The 15,409-nt window shown below is 28.7% G+C and overlaps 2 protein-coding genes and 1 long non-coding RNA gene across 3 annotated transcripts; 1 reads left to right on the forward strand and 2 right to left on the reverse strand.

Annotated features, from left to right (window-relative positions):
• Nucleotides 1–135: 135 nt before the first annotated feature.
• Nucleotides 136–3,873, forward strand: LOC111033803 (protein prenyltransferase alpha subunit repeat-containing protein 1-B). Its single transcript, XM_022314755.1, has 4 exons — nt 136–252; nt 328–485; nt 598–807; nt 1,899–3,873. The coding sequence occupies exons 1-4, from the start codon at nt 173–175 to the stop codon at nt 2,513–2,515; spliced, it is 1,065 nt and encodes a 354-aa protein (XP_022170447.1). The 5' UTR covers nt 136–172; the 3' UTR covers nt 2,516–3,873.
• LOC111033725 (sorbitol dehydrogenase-like) lies at nt 3,836–7,333 on the reverse strand. The gene is made up of 7 exons (XM_022314653.1): nt 7,140–7,333; nt 7,022–7,055; nt 6,797–6,961; nt 6,569–6,728; nt 4,796–5,162; nt 4,151–4,275; nt 3,836–4,074 (listed from the first exon to the last, which is right to left on the reverse strand). The coding sequence occupies exons 1-7, from the start codon at nt 7,212–7,214 to the stop codon at nt 3,921–3,923; spliced, it is 1,080 nt and encodes a 359-aa protein (XP_022170345.1). The 5' UTR covers nt 7,215–7,333; the 3' UTR covers nt 3,836–3,920.
• Nucleotides 7,334–8,985: 1,652 nt separating this feature from the next.
• LOC111033886 lies at nt 8,986–13,954 on the reverse strand. Its single transcript, XR_002604478.1, has 3 exons — nt 13,523–13,954; nt 10,942–11,454; nt 8,986–10,363 (listed from the first exon to the last, which is right to left on the reverse strand). It is a non-coding gene; the product is annotated as an uncharacterized LOC111033886 (long non-coding RNA).
• Between the last annotated feature and the right edge of the window lie 1,455 nt (nt 13,955–15,409).

Here is a 15,409-nt window from a genome sequence, read left to right on the forward strand (position 1 = left end):
TTTATTCTGCACTCTACGTTATTTCGTTATACTATCATATACTTATAGTGTTATTAATCATAACAATTTTCATCAAACTTCCTATACCTATTTCAAATTTGTTTTTCTTCATAAAACTACATTTTAAAAACTATATAATATTATGTGCTCATAACTTAATATATTTAAAATTATGGATGTAGATGATAATTTTCCTGCAGCTAAGCGCATCATTACTGAAATCCAAAGTATAGTCAATAGTGATTCTAATCTGTGAGTATAAGCAATTACATTTTTACGGTGTAGGAATGTCTTGATAAATCATTATTGTTCCACATTATGTTTTAGGAAAGAATTTGACCTAGTCATCCAACCAGAAAGTCAAAATAAATCTCCAGTGATTTATATAGACCATTGTTTAGGTCTTGAGTCGTGGTGTGTACGCCATGTGTATGAATATGTCTACCAAAGACTTGTTTGTGTAAGAAAACGATTAAAAAGACAAGGTAACATTTTCATTGATAACAATTTTTTTAATTAACTCACTGCTTAATATTGATATTTTAAAATATGTATGTGTTTTGTAATATGTTTAATTATGTTTAACATTTTATTTAGTGGCCAATGAAACAATAACATTGCTTACATCTGCTCTCTTGTTAAATCCTGAAGTCTTAACATTTTGGAATATGAGACGAGAGTTAATTCTTGATGGGCATCTAAAACCAGAAGATGAATTACAATTTTCAGCTGTTGTTTTGACATTTAAACCAAAATGTGCTGAGGTATTCACCTACAGAAGATGGATATTCCTTAACATTTTAAAAGGTAAATCAACATAGGTATCTATTATTTATAAGAAACAAATATACTTTTTAAACTTTCTTGTGTGATATTCAATTTTATTAAAATATAACTAATATAAGTACAAATCTTAAAATTAATAATACACAATCTTTGTATTGCATAAAAAGTTCTTTGAATCAAATTTGAATCATTTATTAAAATATTAGTATCATGGTTCATGATACACAAATAGACAAGGACTTATAATACAATATTAAAAATATTAAACGTGATAAATAAATTGTCAAATGATAAATAATAATCATCAAAAATTAGGAATCGGTGCATCATTAAATTAATTTATTAATGTTGACGTTCATGTAGGGCTCAAGTACAGTAGGTACATGCCTAATACAATTTATTAAAAATATAATATAAATACAATACATATATAGGTAATAATCATATAGAGCATATTGATAATATTATAGGTTAGTTACAATAAATTACAATTCTAATGAAATAAAATAGTATTATGTCTATTAATAAATGTAAATTACCTTACTAGTTTGAGAAACATTCACTCGAGGTATACTTTTAGTAATAAATCAAAATATTTTAGCCCATTGGCCATTACGTTCTCATGGGATACAGTTAATAATATAATAACAACTGAGGAAGGAGGGAAATTATTTCTAATGTCTATAAAAGTTACTGGGAATACTAATTTAGATAGCTGTACATTAACCGAAACCTAAAGTAAAACCTCGGCATCAGTATGCTAAACTTATTAGCGACCCTAGTTAAACCTATTCTGTAAATACCTTATCAGCCCCCACTCCCCCTCCAAAAAAGTAAAATTCCTCACTGCGCCACTGGGTGTAATGCTAATATTTGTTGGTATTATTCATAAATTATAAAACATTGTTAATGTGATAATAACATATATTGACTGGGGTTTTTTGAATTCAGCTTTCCAGCCTCAAGGAACCTAACCTAGCCCCCTGGTATTTACATTGTCAGTAACATGTACATCTTGTGTATCTAAATTAAAATTGAACCATGACTATACAAATTATGTTTTATTTTGGACAAAATTGTTTATTAATTGTTTTTTTTATGTATATATTTAGATTTTAGCTGTAATGATATTGTACTCAATGAGTTGACAGTAGGATTAACAGCTGCTGCTGGATATCCAAGTAATTACAATGCTTGGAATCATTGTTTTTGGTTTATTCAAAAATCACTTGAACATGAGAATTTTTCATTGATTTCTCATCAATGGGAAAAAACTAAAATTTGGTGCCGTGAACATGTATCCGACCACAGTTGTATGCAATACAGACAACGGTTACTTAAATGTTTAGTTGCCGATAAACGGTGCTTACAGCATCTAGAGTGCTGTACATCCAAGTCCCTTTTGCGATTTTTTAACTCTGATGAACGACATAAACTTATGAGACCATCAGAAGACTATTTTGGTGAAGCAATTTGTGTTGCTTTAGATGAATTATATTTTAATGAAGATCTGATTGTGATGTATCAAAGTCATGAATCTCTATGGAACCATCGTAGGTTTTTATGTTATTTATTAGTAAATATTTATAACATTGACTGTATTAAAGAAGCATTAATGAATAATGAAAGAAGAATTTCTACTAAATTATTAAAAAATAATGAGTTATATGTTAAAAAACATGTTTTGTGGCTTCAAACAGCATTATGCATTCCTATAAAATTACTTTAATTTTAATAACTACCATTAATCTACTGTGTTGAAAAAATAATTAAATTTAATACCTGTTAGAATGTAAAAATCAAAAAATGAAGAAAATGTGACAAATAATGAGTGAGATTCTAATTTTAAAGTTAATAATTATTATAGTTTTTAGTATCTGTTTAAATATGTTATTGCTTATTTTTAATTGTTGTAGTTTACTAATTTTTTGTTTTATTTCTATTGCCTCTGAAGAAATGAATAAATAAAACAGTCTTGTACAGAATAAAAACTATCATTCTTGATATTGCTTGTTTAACTGTAACTTGAACTACTAAAATTGAAAAATATCAATAATATATTTGTCAATGACACTAAAGCGGGTGTTCCGCTAAGAGATTCCCGTTACAATATCTCCTGGGATGATAAATATATCATAAATCTGTTTTTTTTTTTTTATTAGATTCAGAGACAAGGACTACATATATTTTATTTTTTTATTTAATTAATTCTTTTGATAAAAAAGTTAAAAAATGTATATTTTTATTTTTGAAACAAATGACGATATCCATTTTGTAGAGTTCATTTTTCTGACAATTCTAAGTTAAATTGAAATTAACTATTAAAATTTTTTATTTTATGTATAAAGTAAAAGTGTACATTTTGCTCTCAACATAAGTATTTAGTCTTATTATATTTATATACATCTATCAATCTAGTGATGCAATAGAAGTTTAAAAATGATTTTATAACAGTATGTCAAACAATGTCCAACAATGTCCACTGGTGAAAACTTAACCCCTGTCACTTCACCATTTTCAGTGATATGCATTGAAAACAAAATTAGACTTATTTAATGGGTTGCGTGTGTGATACTGATAAACGCGTACAGTGTATTAACTGTTTATACACTATTAAGAGGACTATGTACCAGTATGTGTTGTCTCCGTCTTACTAACGCATAATATACCAAAATGTACTTTTTGCATTCTGCTGTGTCCGCAGCATCTGCTAATTCCATCAATATTTGATGATATGTTGTAAATACTTGACATTTTGTAACTGAAAGATTAAGTTATAAGTGGGCAGGTTTGCTTCTTGTTGTCAACATGGTATTTATTCTAAAATCTATATGTACGAGTGTTATTGATCATATTTGTAGAGTACCTACGTATCAAATAATATTTTTCAATATTTTGTACTGCAATAAGTATACAATTTTCATGTTATTTTGTAGTTTTTATTACAAACATTTTAACAAATCCATTAATATTAAAAAAAAAAATATTGTGAATTAATTGCATTACTGAATAAGTACACTTTACCTCAATCAAATTAAACTTTTAAAAATATATAAGTACTTTTCTATATATTTTTTTAACTACAAAGTAATAAAAGTTTAATATTAAACAATTATTAGTTAATCGTAAATGTCCTAATTACAGTGTATCATAACTTTAATTGCATTACCAACCCCAGTTTCAGCCGTTTTAAAAGCTTCCAATGATTCTTCAATTTTAAAATTATGAGTGATTAATGGCTTCATGTTTATTTGTCCTGAGGCTACTAAAGCCAATGCATCTTGGTAGCTAAAACAAAATTATAGTCATTAATAAAGTATTATAAGACTTAACTAATCAATTAATTTGTCTATTGATAATATACTCATTAGCATAGCGGAAAACTCCTCTGATGTCTACTTCTCGAGATAGTGCACTGAATAATGGCAATTTGACATTGCCTGCTGCTCCCATTCCAACAATTGTTAAAACTCCTCCAGATTTTGTTAGCTAAAATATAACAATTTGTTTACCAATTATACCACATATTATTAGAAGATAATATTTATGTGTGTGTGTTAATGATCCACAACCAAGACGTGTTTATGTTGCACTCGTAGTGCTGAAATTGGGTACATAGGTAATCCTATACCCGAGCATGTGCACCTTAAAGACACCCAGGAATTAATTAGCTCACAAAAACTAATATTTGTTGATTTGTATAGGCTTTGATTGAAGAAAATAAAATAGTTATTATGCTTGAGTATGATTTTAGACATGTATTTTACACCTAATTTGGTAAAAGCAATCTAAAAGCAGTTAATAGTTTGTGCAGTTTACATTTAATGAAATTTAAAAAGGAGTAAATCCACCTGCATTTCATTTGTGACAGGCCACACTGAGCAGAATCTGCAAGACTTTAAAATTATATAAATTGATGAAACTGCATGCATCTTTTATGTTGGCAAAAATGTCATTGGTTGCATATTCAGACTAAGACAAATATATAATATAATATTTTAAGGTTTACCTCCATTCCCATTTTAATGGTTTGTTCAAAACCACTGCAGTCGATAGTAACATCTGGAAGTTCGCCATCCATCTCATTTCTTACATTTTCTATTGCTTGTTCGTCTGAATCTCCTCTGTTTACTCTAATTGCTTTGTGAGCTCCCATTTCTATAGCCATATTTAATCTAAATTCTGTTAGATCTGTTATGTAAATTTTTGTAGCCCCCATAGCTTTTGCAGTAACCAATGTAACCAAACCAATTGGTCCAGCTCCTAAAATTAATACCGTAGAACCAACTTTAACACCCCCTCTTTTGCAAGCATGGACTCCAACAGAAAGTGGTTCTAATAGAGCACCTTCTTCTAAGGATATATGATCTGGTAATCTAAAAAATAAACATGTAGGTATAATCGAAATTAATGAATAATAATTAGTCCAATTATGTAATTGTTGAGCTGTAATAAAAAAAAAATGTATCCAATTGAAATAATAAATCAAAAACTTAATTAGGTTTACCTATACGTGTTATACAGCAATACAGCATAACTTACCATCGGTAATCGGTCAAAAAGTTTGTTTTGAAAAAAGCTGGGCAAAAAGTCCAGACTCATTTCTTAACCGTTGGACAAAAAATACAAAATATAGTAAGGTCTCATTGATCGAAACAAGAATGGGGAATGGGATCGTTCGTATTACGTATATTTTATTACGTGCGATGTACGAATGTAATTGACAAATTGTATTACGGGGAATCGGGAAATATTATTATTATTATAAAGGTCGATAGGTACAATGTATGACGTATAAATGCGATGTGATCAGAGCCCTACTCAGGAATTTTGGTGCCTGGGGCTAATTTGTTGGAGCTTAAATTATAAATTCAGTGGTTTTTGCTATATCGTTTTTTGTATATTCAATTTATTTTAAGATTATACCATAAGTCTACAATTAATTATATAATGTTAATGTTGTTTGGTATAAATAAACCATACATGACTGTGGGTATTACAATATTATATAGGGGCCTCTAATTAGGTCTTGGATCGGGGACTGCAGGATGCAGCCCCCTAGCCTCCCCATAACTCACAAGGACCCTGTAATATGATGTAATAATGCTCGAGGCCGTTCGGATTAACGAGGCCCTACTGTATTCTATTAAATTTTCATTTATAAGTTTATTAATAATTAATAATATAATATATTATATAGATTATAGATTTATATAAAATTAATTTCCTTATAGTTTATACTAAATATATTTATTATATATTTTGATTACTATTCCTCATACTAATTATTCAAAATAATGGTCAATATAAAATTTCAGAAATATAATAAAATAAATATACATCTTTTGGCTTTTACAAATATCAAAAAATATTTTAAACGATAAAATATTAGTCCAGACATTTTATTCAACTGTTTTCAAAAACGGACTTTTTGACGATATTTGTATTGACTCTTTCTTAAAACGTAAATTATTTTAAATTAATATTATTATTTAATATTGTAGAGTGATTCATGTTTGTATTGACTATTTTTTAAAAATTGTTTATTTAGAATATTTAAAAAAGATGAGTCTGGACTTTTTTCAAAACAGACTTTTCGTTCGGGATAACCATTAGGAATTAACTATAAATACCTACAGCTAACCAAACCAAAATTTTATATGAAGATAATCACTTATTCACTTAATTGTTAAATGTTCAGTAATTAACTATTAATTCAAAATAAATTATGTACTTAAAGAAAAAAAAATCAATGTTTATGATTGAAATAAGAAAATCTTACTTATAACAAAAATCAGCAGCATGGACATAATAACGACTCAAATTTCCATCTATAGGTGGTGTAGCACAGAATTTCATATCGGGACATAAATTGTATGAACCAACTTTGCAAGACATGCACATACGACATGATACACCTGGTTCAATTGCCACTCTATCGCCTATAATAAAAACATACCATATGCAAACATTTTGAGAAATTCTTCCTATTTATTTAATTTATACTAACCAACTTTGAGATTTGTTACACCTTCTCCAAGCTTCGCTACAATTCCACTGGCTTCATGACCAATAACCATCGGCTCTTTAACAATATAGTGACCTATCGCTCCGTGAACTAAATAATGAACATCCGAACCACATATTCCTACACGTTGAATCTTCAATAGAACTTCTACAAAATCAATTTACAATTTAATATTTGGCAGACTTTTAACATAGTTAATATCGTTACCATTAGGACCGGGTTTTGGTATCGGCCGTTGTTCCTAATAGAAAAAAAAAGAATAAAACCGATCAAATAACTATTAAAAACTCTGTAAATAGGTAATAGAATTTATAATCATACTAACAAGTCGTAAATCTCTAATACCATAGAGTACTGAAGTTAAATTATCATTTTCGTTGTTTATACTTGTATTGGCCATGTTAACTAAAAATAAATGAAAGATTTTATAAAAAATTAAAAACCTGTCAGTAACGAGTAACGACTAATTAATTCAAGTTTAGTTAGATAAATGTCGACAAGAATGAAGAAATGTAGCAGCGCTGGGGGGATATACTTATGTATACATGTAATCATATTTGATTAATATCAAGGTTAAAACGATTATGAACTTGTTACGAAACTGTGTACTTCTAAGATAGTGATTATCTGTAGGTACTTTGTACTTTGTAGATTATCGTTCAGGTTAGTTGAGCTTCAGATAAATTAAAGGATTTTAAACATCATTTATATTCATAGTCTAACAATTGTTACACTTAATTACAAAAAATGAATTGTTTGCATGTGAGTTCTTACTTTTTTTATTAAAAAATTGAATTTTGTACTAAAGCACACGCGTTTAAAACATGTATAACTACGACCGTCCAATCGTTGTAATGATCCTGTTTAGTGCATTTAGAATACCTTTTAGTTTTCGATTACGTTAACATTATGATAGAATTATTGTAATAATTAATAGCATGTAATTATGTAGATCAGACATTCAGATTATCAAAGGTTCCCAAACTTTTCCCAGTGTAGTCGGTGCAATCCATTTTGGGAAAGGTTTAAATGTCGGCGATCATCATATATTGATGACATTTATTATTTATTTCATTGTTGATCTCTATTTTTGCGATAACTTTTAGTCCAGCGGTGTCGTAGGTGAGTGGTGAAACGTCACTGATACTGATGATCGTCGAGGAGAATAATCAATAATAAAACTATAAATTCGAACATTAATGTAAGTCCCTACCTATACACTGGACAAGTATTACACAATAGCCAATATAGGTACCTATGGTTACACGGAAAATACTGCATCATATACTCGCATTTATGCGTAAAATATATTTTCTCTTTATATATATAGTATAACATATTTCATAGACTTACAGTAGGTAATCTAATATTAAATATTTCAAAAATTAACGTGCCCCACAGTTTAGGAACGTCTGATGTAGATTAATAATGCCAACACGATAGAACGTCCATACTTCATACCTAACATAATAGGTTCATCGGCCGCTAGTCTTTTTAAAATAAATAATTTACTATTAAGTATAATATGAATATAAAATATTTAAAGGAAAGCTGTAGACCATTGGTTGCAGTAGTCATAAGGATATTCAGATGTGTGGGTGGATGGAACCCAAAATTTTTTTTTTGATATTCAGTGGCGGATTTAACGGTAGTTTAGTCTGCAAATTCAGACGTGTGTCCAAGCAAATTGTAATTAATTTTTTTAAATTTTTACCACACAAAAACAAATACATTTTACATTTCAAACTACAATAATTATCATTTAACATTGTTACTTGTTAGGTTAGGTTAATAATAAACAACAATTTTGTAATCCAATTTGTATGAGACCCTTCTTATATGGATTTTCCAACTTTATTTAAATCTATTTGACCACAGTTTCTATTATATAATTCACTTTAAACTTTTGTGCCACTACGATTTCATTGATGACTGAAGTAACTGGAAATCACATCCACTTCCAAACTGATGCTGCTAAAAAAGTTCTAGGACCAGATACCTATAACCAGTACGCAATGCTCGATTTGGAAAAAAATAGAAGGGGGACTCATCAGTCAGCGGATGTTGGATGAAAGAGCGCTCCACACACAATAAATTAACAGTCACATTACTATGCGAGCTTCGCCAACCATCCGAGACCCCTCTAGCAGGCAACAAAAATGTTCTGCAAATATAAATACGAAAAAAAGAAAAAAAAACTTATTTATTAATTATTTAAAAAAAAAACATAAAATTTGTCAATTATTAATAAATTATGCATTGAATAAGGTGTACATGCGTTGGCATAGACTATCTTGCATAGTTTCTTATCACTGTATTTTATAGTTTAAAGGAATTTTAACAATTCACTTTTTTTTTTCGTGGGTACAAAGTAAAAATATTATGGCTATTATATTTTGCATCAGAAAGACTGACAATTTACTAATTCACTAGTAAATGTTGCGTTCCCAGCGTTCCTTTACAAAAAATAGAAGGGATACGTTCAAAAAAACTACTGCTTATACGTACATCTATAGAATAATTAAGATCTAAATATCATATTCATATAAGGTACCTCTATTGGCTTTCGTTTACGCAGCATACGCGAATATACATAAAATTATAAGCTTATCGAGAAACGTTCTACATACAATATGATCCTATATATATTTATTTATTTATCAATAACAACCTTTGAGCAAATATGTTTTATAAAAAAAAATTGAGATTTATTTTATTCCTTTATTATTACTATGTTACTAACAGTTAATTATAGCCACGGACTAAACTATCTTAGTCCGTGATTATAGCTATCCTATTGTTTGTGCTCTACCGGCAACATTGCGATTTGCGCATTACCGTTGTCGATACTCTACAGCAATATTTAAATATTATTGTACTTAAAGTGGATGATGTAAAAATGGTTTAAATGACAAATTAAATAATACTTGAAGTTTAGTGAATAATATAAATGTTTATATTATCAACGGCACAGTTATCGTTCTTTGTGATTTCGTATATATTTTTTTTTTAACTCAGTTGTGGTCACGTACCTAAATAAAGCACATTTATATTATTTTCACCAAATTATAAATAGACTGTTCAAAAATAAAATAAATACAACATGCACGAATCAAAACTTTGGCTCACTCTCAGCAAGTCAATTTTCAAGATGGTCAAAGTTACATAAAAAAATTTAAAAAAAAAAAACTCAAAAAGGAGTTACAATTTAAAATTTTTCAATAATATGGGAATATTAAGTTTTTTATAGTGGATAAAAATCAAAATGAAATTCAAGGTCATACGTTCGAAATATTTAGTGTTACCTTTATCGTTGAACACATTGTATTTTGGGAGCTTATCAGGAGTTGTACCGCTCATAATTTTTACAACATTTATCCTCATCAGAGTCCACAACAAACTTTCTATCTTTTGAATACCTATGTGCATCAAATACCATCATTGTAATCGAGTGGTAGAACTAGTGGCGAATCCTGGGTTGAATTTTGGGGGTGGGCCCCCCACAAAAATTACTTCTAAGCACATTATAATGTTCTAGTTCAAGTGTTCCTAAAAATATGAAAGAAATGGTTATTAATGGAATGTTATTAATTGTATTGTGGTCGGAACCGTTTATGTTAAATTAGGCACCTATAATAATTATACTATAGTCTAAAATATATTTGAATTATTTTATTTTAAAGTAACTGTTGAAGAGGTCTGGGGAGAGGCCCCTAGCCCTCCTGGGTAGAAAGTAAGCGTCTTTAACCGCTATAGTAGATTGCAATCTTCGGTAGAGCGCGTATAAATACGACAAGATACTACATAGCCCTATTATTAATAATAAGCCATTATAGGTTTCAGGATTTATTGAACTAACTCCTAACGTAATGATAATAATTTTTAAAATGCTTTAATTGGTCGAATATACCTTTTATTGTAAAATATAACAAAATACGATGTCTATTATTTTTTTAATATAACTACGTTGAAAAACAAATGTACCTAGGTACATAGAGGTTAGAATATTTCACTAGACACTAACATAAAAAAACACGAGAATGCAAGAAGTCCCTAACCCTAAGTATAATATATTTCGTTAAACTGAAATAAACACACCACACGTCCACACAGATAATAACACTCACAGAGCCTGGCTTAATTAAATCAATTGTTTGATGATTTTGATTCAACTCCAATGATGACGCAGCTTCGAAGCCAAAGGCAACAGTGGGAACACGGTGTTGGAAATTAAAAATTTAAACAAATAAGTATAGTATATTAGCACAGATATCTATATGTATCATATAATAAATATAATATTATTATTATATAGATTATCTGTGTATTTATTATTTTAGTGAAAAAAAAACTAATATTATGTATCTCTTATCAGTCGCTTATCGACAGTAAACCTGATAGTCACACGTAGTCTCATCATCACTGATATAACTTACTGCTGACGTAGTGACGTCCAATAACATTACGCGAGGGCATGGATCTCGCCACCGTTTGCAAAGCCGGCAATGCTTACATAATTTGTGATGATAACGTTTACTGATAACTTGTTTGTTGCTGAAACAACTTTTAAGAGCATTAAGTCTTAAGTGTTTTGGTATTGTTTTCTTCGAATTTGGTTTTTACGTCAGTGATGATGATATCTAAAACGGGAAAATAAATGTTAACTTTGAAGTAATATATATATATATTATTTATTGTTGTAACTTCACCGCCTCCTAATATAGAGGAATTTAATAATAAAATATTTTTAGAGGAATTTCTTCTTTTTCTAGAAATATATGACAATTGAATATCTTCATTGGTGGAATTTGTAATATAATAATAATATAATATAAATATATAATAAAACAGTTGTATTATACATTTGTCAGTCTCATATATACGGACTTAGAAGATAACTTCAGGACACTTCCCTATTAATCATAGACCTTATGTTTAGTATAAGTACTTAGTATTATAAGGTCTATGCTATTAATTAACAACGTTAACAATTCGGTCGTTTAGAGCATGGACCTATTAATTAAAGTTATTAGTTAACTTTATTTAATTTACTAAATATGTCTTATGACTTAGAGAGGAAATTTTAGTTGAGTTTTTTGCCGTTGTTTTATTAAGCGCCTCAAACCGAACAGAACTTTATTAAGGTTATGAAATTTTTTTAAAACATTTTAGCGGCAAACGAAAATTAAATTTTAAAATAAATTGTTACTATTGTAACTACTATATATATATATATATATATATGTTACGGATAATGTGGAATACCGGGCAATGTGGTTCTGCCCGGGTAATATAAACCATGATTTTTTTTTAACCAACTAATATTATTTTTTTATTATTATTACCTATTAATAGTATTGATTTTTTTTTAAAACAATCATTATTAATTTTATTCGTGTATCATAATACAATAAACTATGAATTTTTTGAAACACTGTGTATACAATTATTTTTTTTACTTATTGTACCTACTGCCTATTTAAAAACGAAATGTAGAAAAGCAGACAGACTATGTAATTCCAAGTGCCATGCTTCTAAATCTTGTTCAAATAAAATAGGTAACATTAAAATTGTAATTTATTATATAAATAAAATGATGATACTTGTTAATTTTTTTTTGTTATTCCATCAAAATATTCGTAATATTATGGTATACATGAATAAAATTAATGATGATTGTTTTAAAAAAAATCAATAATATAAATAGTAAATGATAATAATTTATAATAATAATAAAAAATAATATTAGTTGGTTAAAAAAAAAATGTGTGGATTTAGATCGCCCGGTATTCCACATTACCCGTAACATGTATGTAAGAATATAGACTATAGAGGCCTAAATAGATGTGCATTTGTGTACATACATGATACATGATACATGGAAATAGAAATTATATTGATATCACTATTAACAGTTCCTAAACCATATAAGTACTTTGAATAGCCAAAAATGTAACAACAGATACTACATTTTTTTCATTCGACATTTCTTCCGCCATAGTTTTGATCCATACGATGTTACACGATGTAACCAAGTTAACATTAACTTGCGGTAGTTTGCACTATTTTGAATTTTCATGTTCTTTAACTTTTTTGTTAGATTTTTCCAGTAATAATAACTGGATGTTAAAACCAAGATTAATAAAAATTGAATTATTTGACTCATATTAAATAGTTTATAAACAATACAATAAATGTTGCAACTTACAAATGTGTTGAGAAAACATGAGTCACTTACGTGAGTGTATTTTACCATTATGAAATTTGAATTCAACTAATAATACCTACATTATTTAATAAGGGATTATAATTTTTAAATTTTTTTTCGGAAGATTGAAATTTTTTCGGATCCATTTTCTGGAAAAATGCTGGTCCTTTTAAGCAGCATAATTTTATATACAATTGTTGCTTAACACTAATTTCCACATTCCCGGATCTTGATATAATTTATTTCAAATTCAAAATTATGGACATCCGAATTTAAATTAATTGCAATCACTGAACTTTCTACTGTAATACGTAGAACAATTGTATTATGCATGATAAGTTATTACTATTACTATTATTATTCGTGTTTTCAACATCAACATTAATATTATATTATTATTTAGAACAAAATCATCTTTGTTAGTTGTACTAATTTCTACTTCGTTTACATTATTGATAGTTTCAAAGAAATTCGTTAATTTACAGGTAACCAATACTTACTGCATTTTTTCCGCGGAGAAATTGACACGTTCTGGAGGAAAGCGTCCAATGAATAGGAGGGGGGGGGTCCTAGATTTGTATAAAAGTACCTAAACCTAATATTTAATAAGTAGTTACAAAAGTTTGCTTACTGGCTGAGCGTCGATTTCAAAATAAAAATGAGTCACGCCGGTCACACAGCTGCCTATATTGGCTAAAATTGTATTTTCCATCACCCCTCTATGTAAGTATCAACACCAACGATACCGGAACCGGACGTATTGGTTACGCAAAAGGTTCGTGTAACAGGGTTTATACTATTATCACTACATATTATATTGGCATATAGCTGTTGACCTGCCTGCACACGATGTACAATATTAGGCACTATGGTCTATGTTCTACTCACTATTCAGTAGTCAGTACTCATGATAATAAAGAATTAAAGATTCTATTTAAAAACGTGGTAGGTACAGACTATCGCAGATTATATAAAACAGTTTTATATAATCTGTGGTACTCTTCTGTAGTTTATTGTAATTAATATTATTGTTTATTATACTTAATATTGTTTACACTTTATCTTGGTAATTGTTGAGTTTGTAAACTTGTGCATTTTGAAGTGTTGTTCACGTGTTAATGTGTTATTCTATGGTGTTAAAATAATTATATTTTAAAATACAACTTGCAAGTTCAACATATTTTTAACTACGATACCGATTAATATTCTAGTTTTAAATGCCCAATTCTAACCAGTGTCTTAAATTTTTTTTTGGCGGGGAACATTTGTCCCTCTCTGATTTAAAATTGCCTAACCATAGGCGTAACTATGGGGTGACTTCAGAGGTGGGGCCTAAGCCCCCTAGCTTTTATTTTGGCCCCCTTGTCATAATTCCTATACTCCCACCAACGGTACCTACATTTCTAAATTTTAATTTAATTAATTTATTTTTGTTAACATCTGGGAACAATTTTTATATTATTGTCAAGCTATATGATATATTATCATTATATAATATGATGACCATGTGTATGACGTATCATGTGTAGTTTTGACTATATACGCATACATATATAGAAGTTGTAAATGAAGTAAACACAAAAGCAGTCACCCACACGATTTTATTTTTGTATAAATAGCGAAATACACATTTCCTCCCAATAATAAGAAGTGAAAGCTTATGACATTAGCAATAACAATGGTCTTAGGGTCATATCATTCGCTGCATCAAAGGACATGATTATAAGTAGGACAACTTTCCCACACAAAAACATACACAAAGTAACTTGGAAATCACCAGATGGAAAGACAACCAATCAGATTGACCATGTATTGATACAAAAGCGTTTCAGGTAATGCACTACGAACGTAAGGAGTTTTAGGGGCGCCGATTGCGATACAAACCATTTTCTAGTAATAGCAACACTAAGAATTAGTTTACTAGGTTATAAAAAGCTAAAAGAAAAAAGAAGGCCAATCTCAACGCAGAAGCATTTAGAGACCTAGAAATCCAACTTTTTAATATTTACCAATTTTAAGGTCTAGTTACGCATATGGGCCTGACTATTATTATATTTAATTACCTCAAAAACTTGCCTATACCATCGATTTTATAATATATTACAATGTCTATACCTATATTTTCATAAAATTTTGAAAAAATATTATATACTGTGTATAAGAAGTTATTGTGACAATGATAATTTGGTAATTATACTAATTAATAATAATTAATAGTTGGAATACCTATATTATTTATATTTAACTATGCGTCTGTCGCCTGTGTATATTTTATGAAGAAAAAGGAATGTATTGTTCAATAATATTGTTGTAGGTACGTAAGTACATTCAAAAATAATAATAATTAATATCAAATATCATATATTATAGTTTTCCTCTCGGTTTTA

This window comes from Myzus persicae, unplaced genomic scaffold (assembly GCF_001856785.1).
Source record: "Myzus persicae strain clone G006 unplaced genomic scaffold, MPER_G0061.0, whole genome shotgun sequence".
Classification (NCBI taxonomy): domain Eukaryota; kingdom Metazoa; phylum Arthropoda; class Insecta; order Hemiptera; family Aphididae; genus Myzus; species Myzus persicae.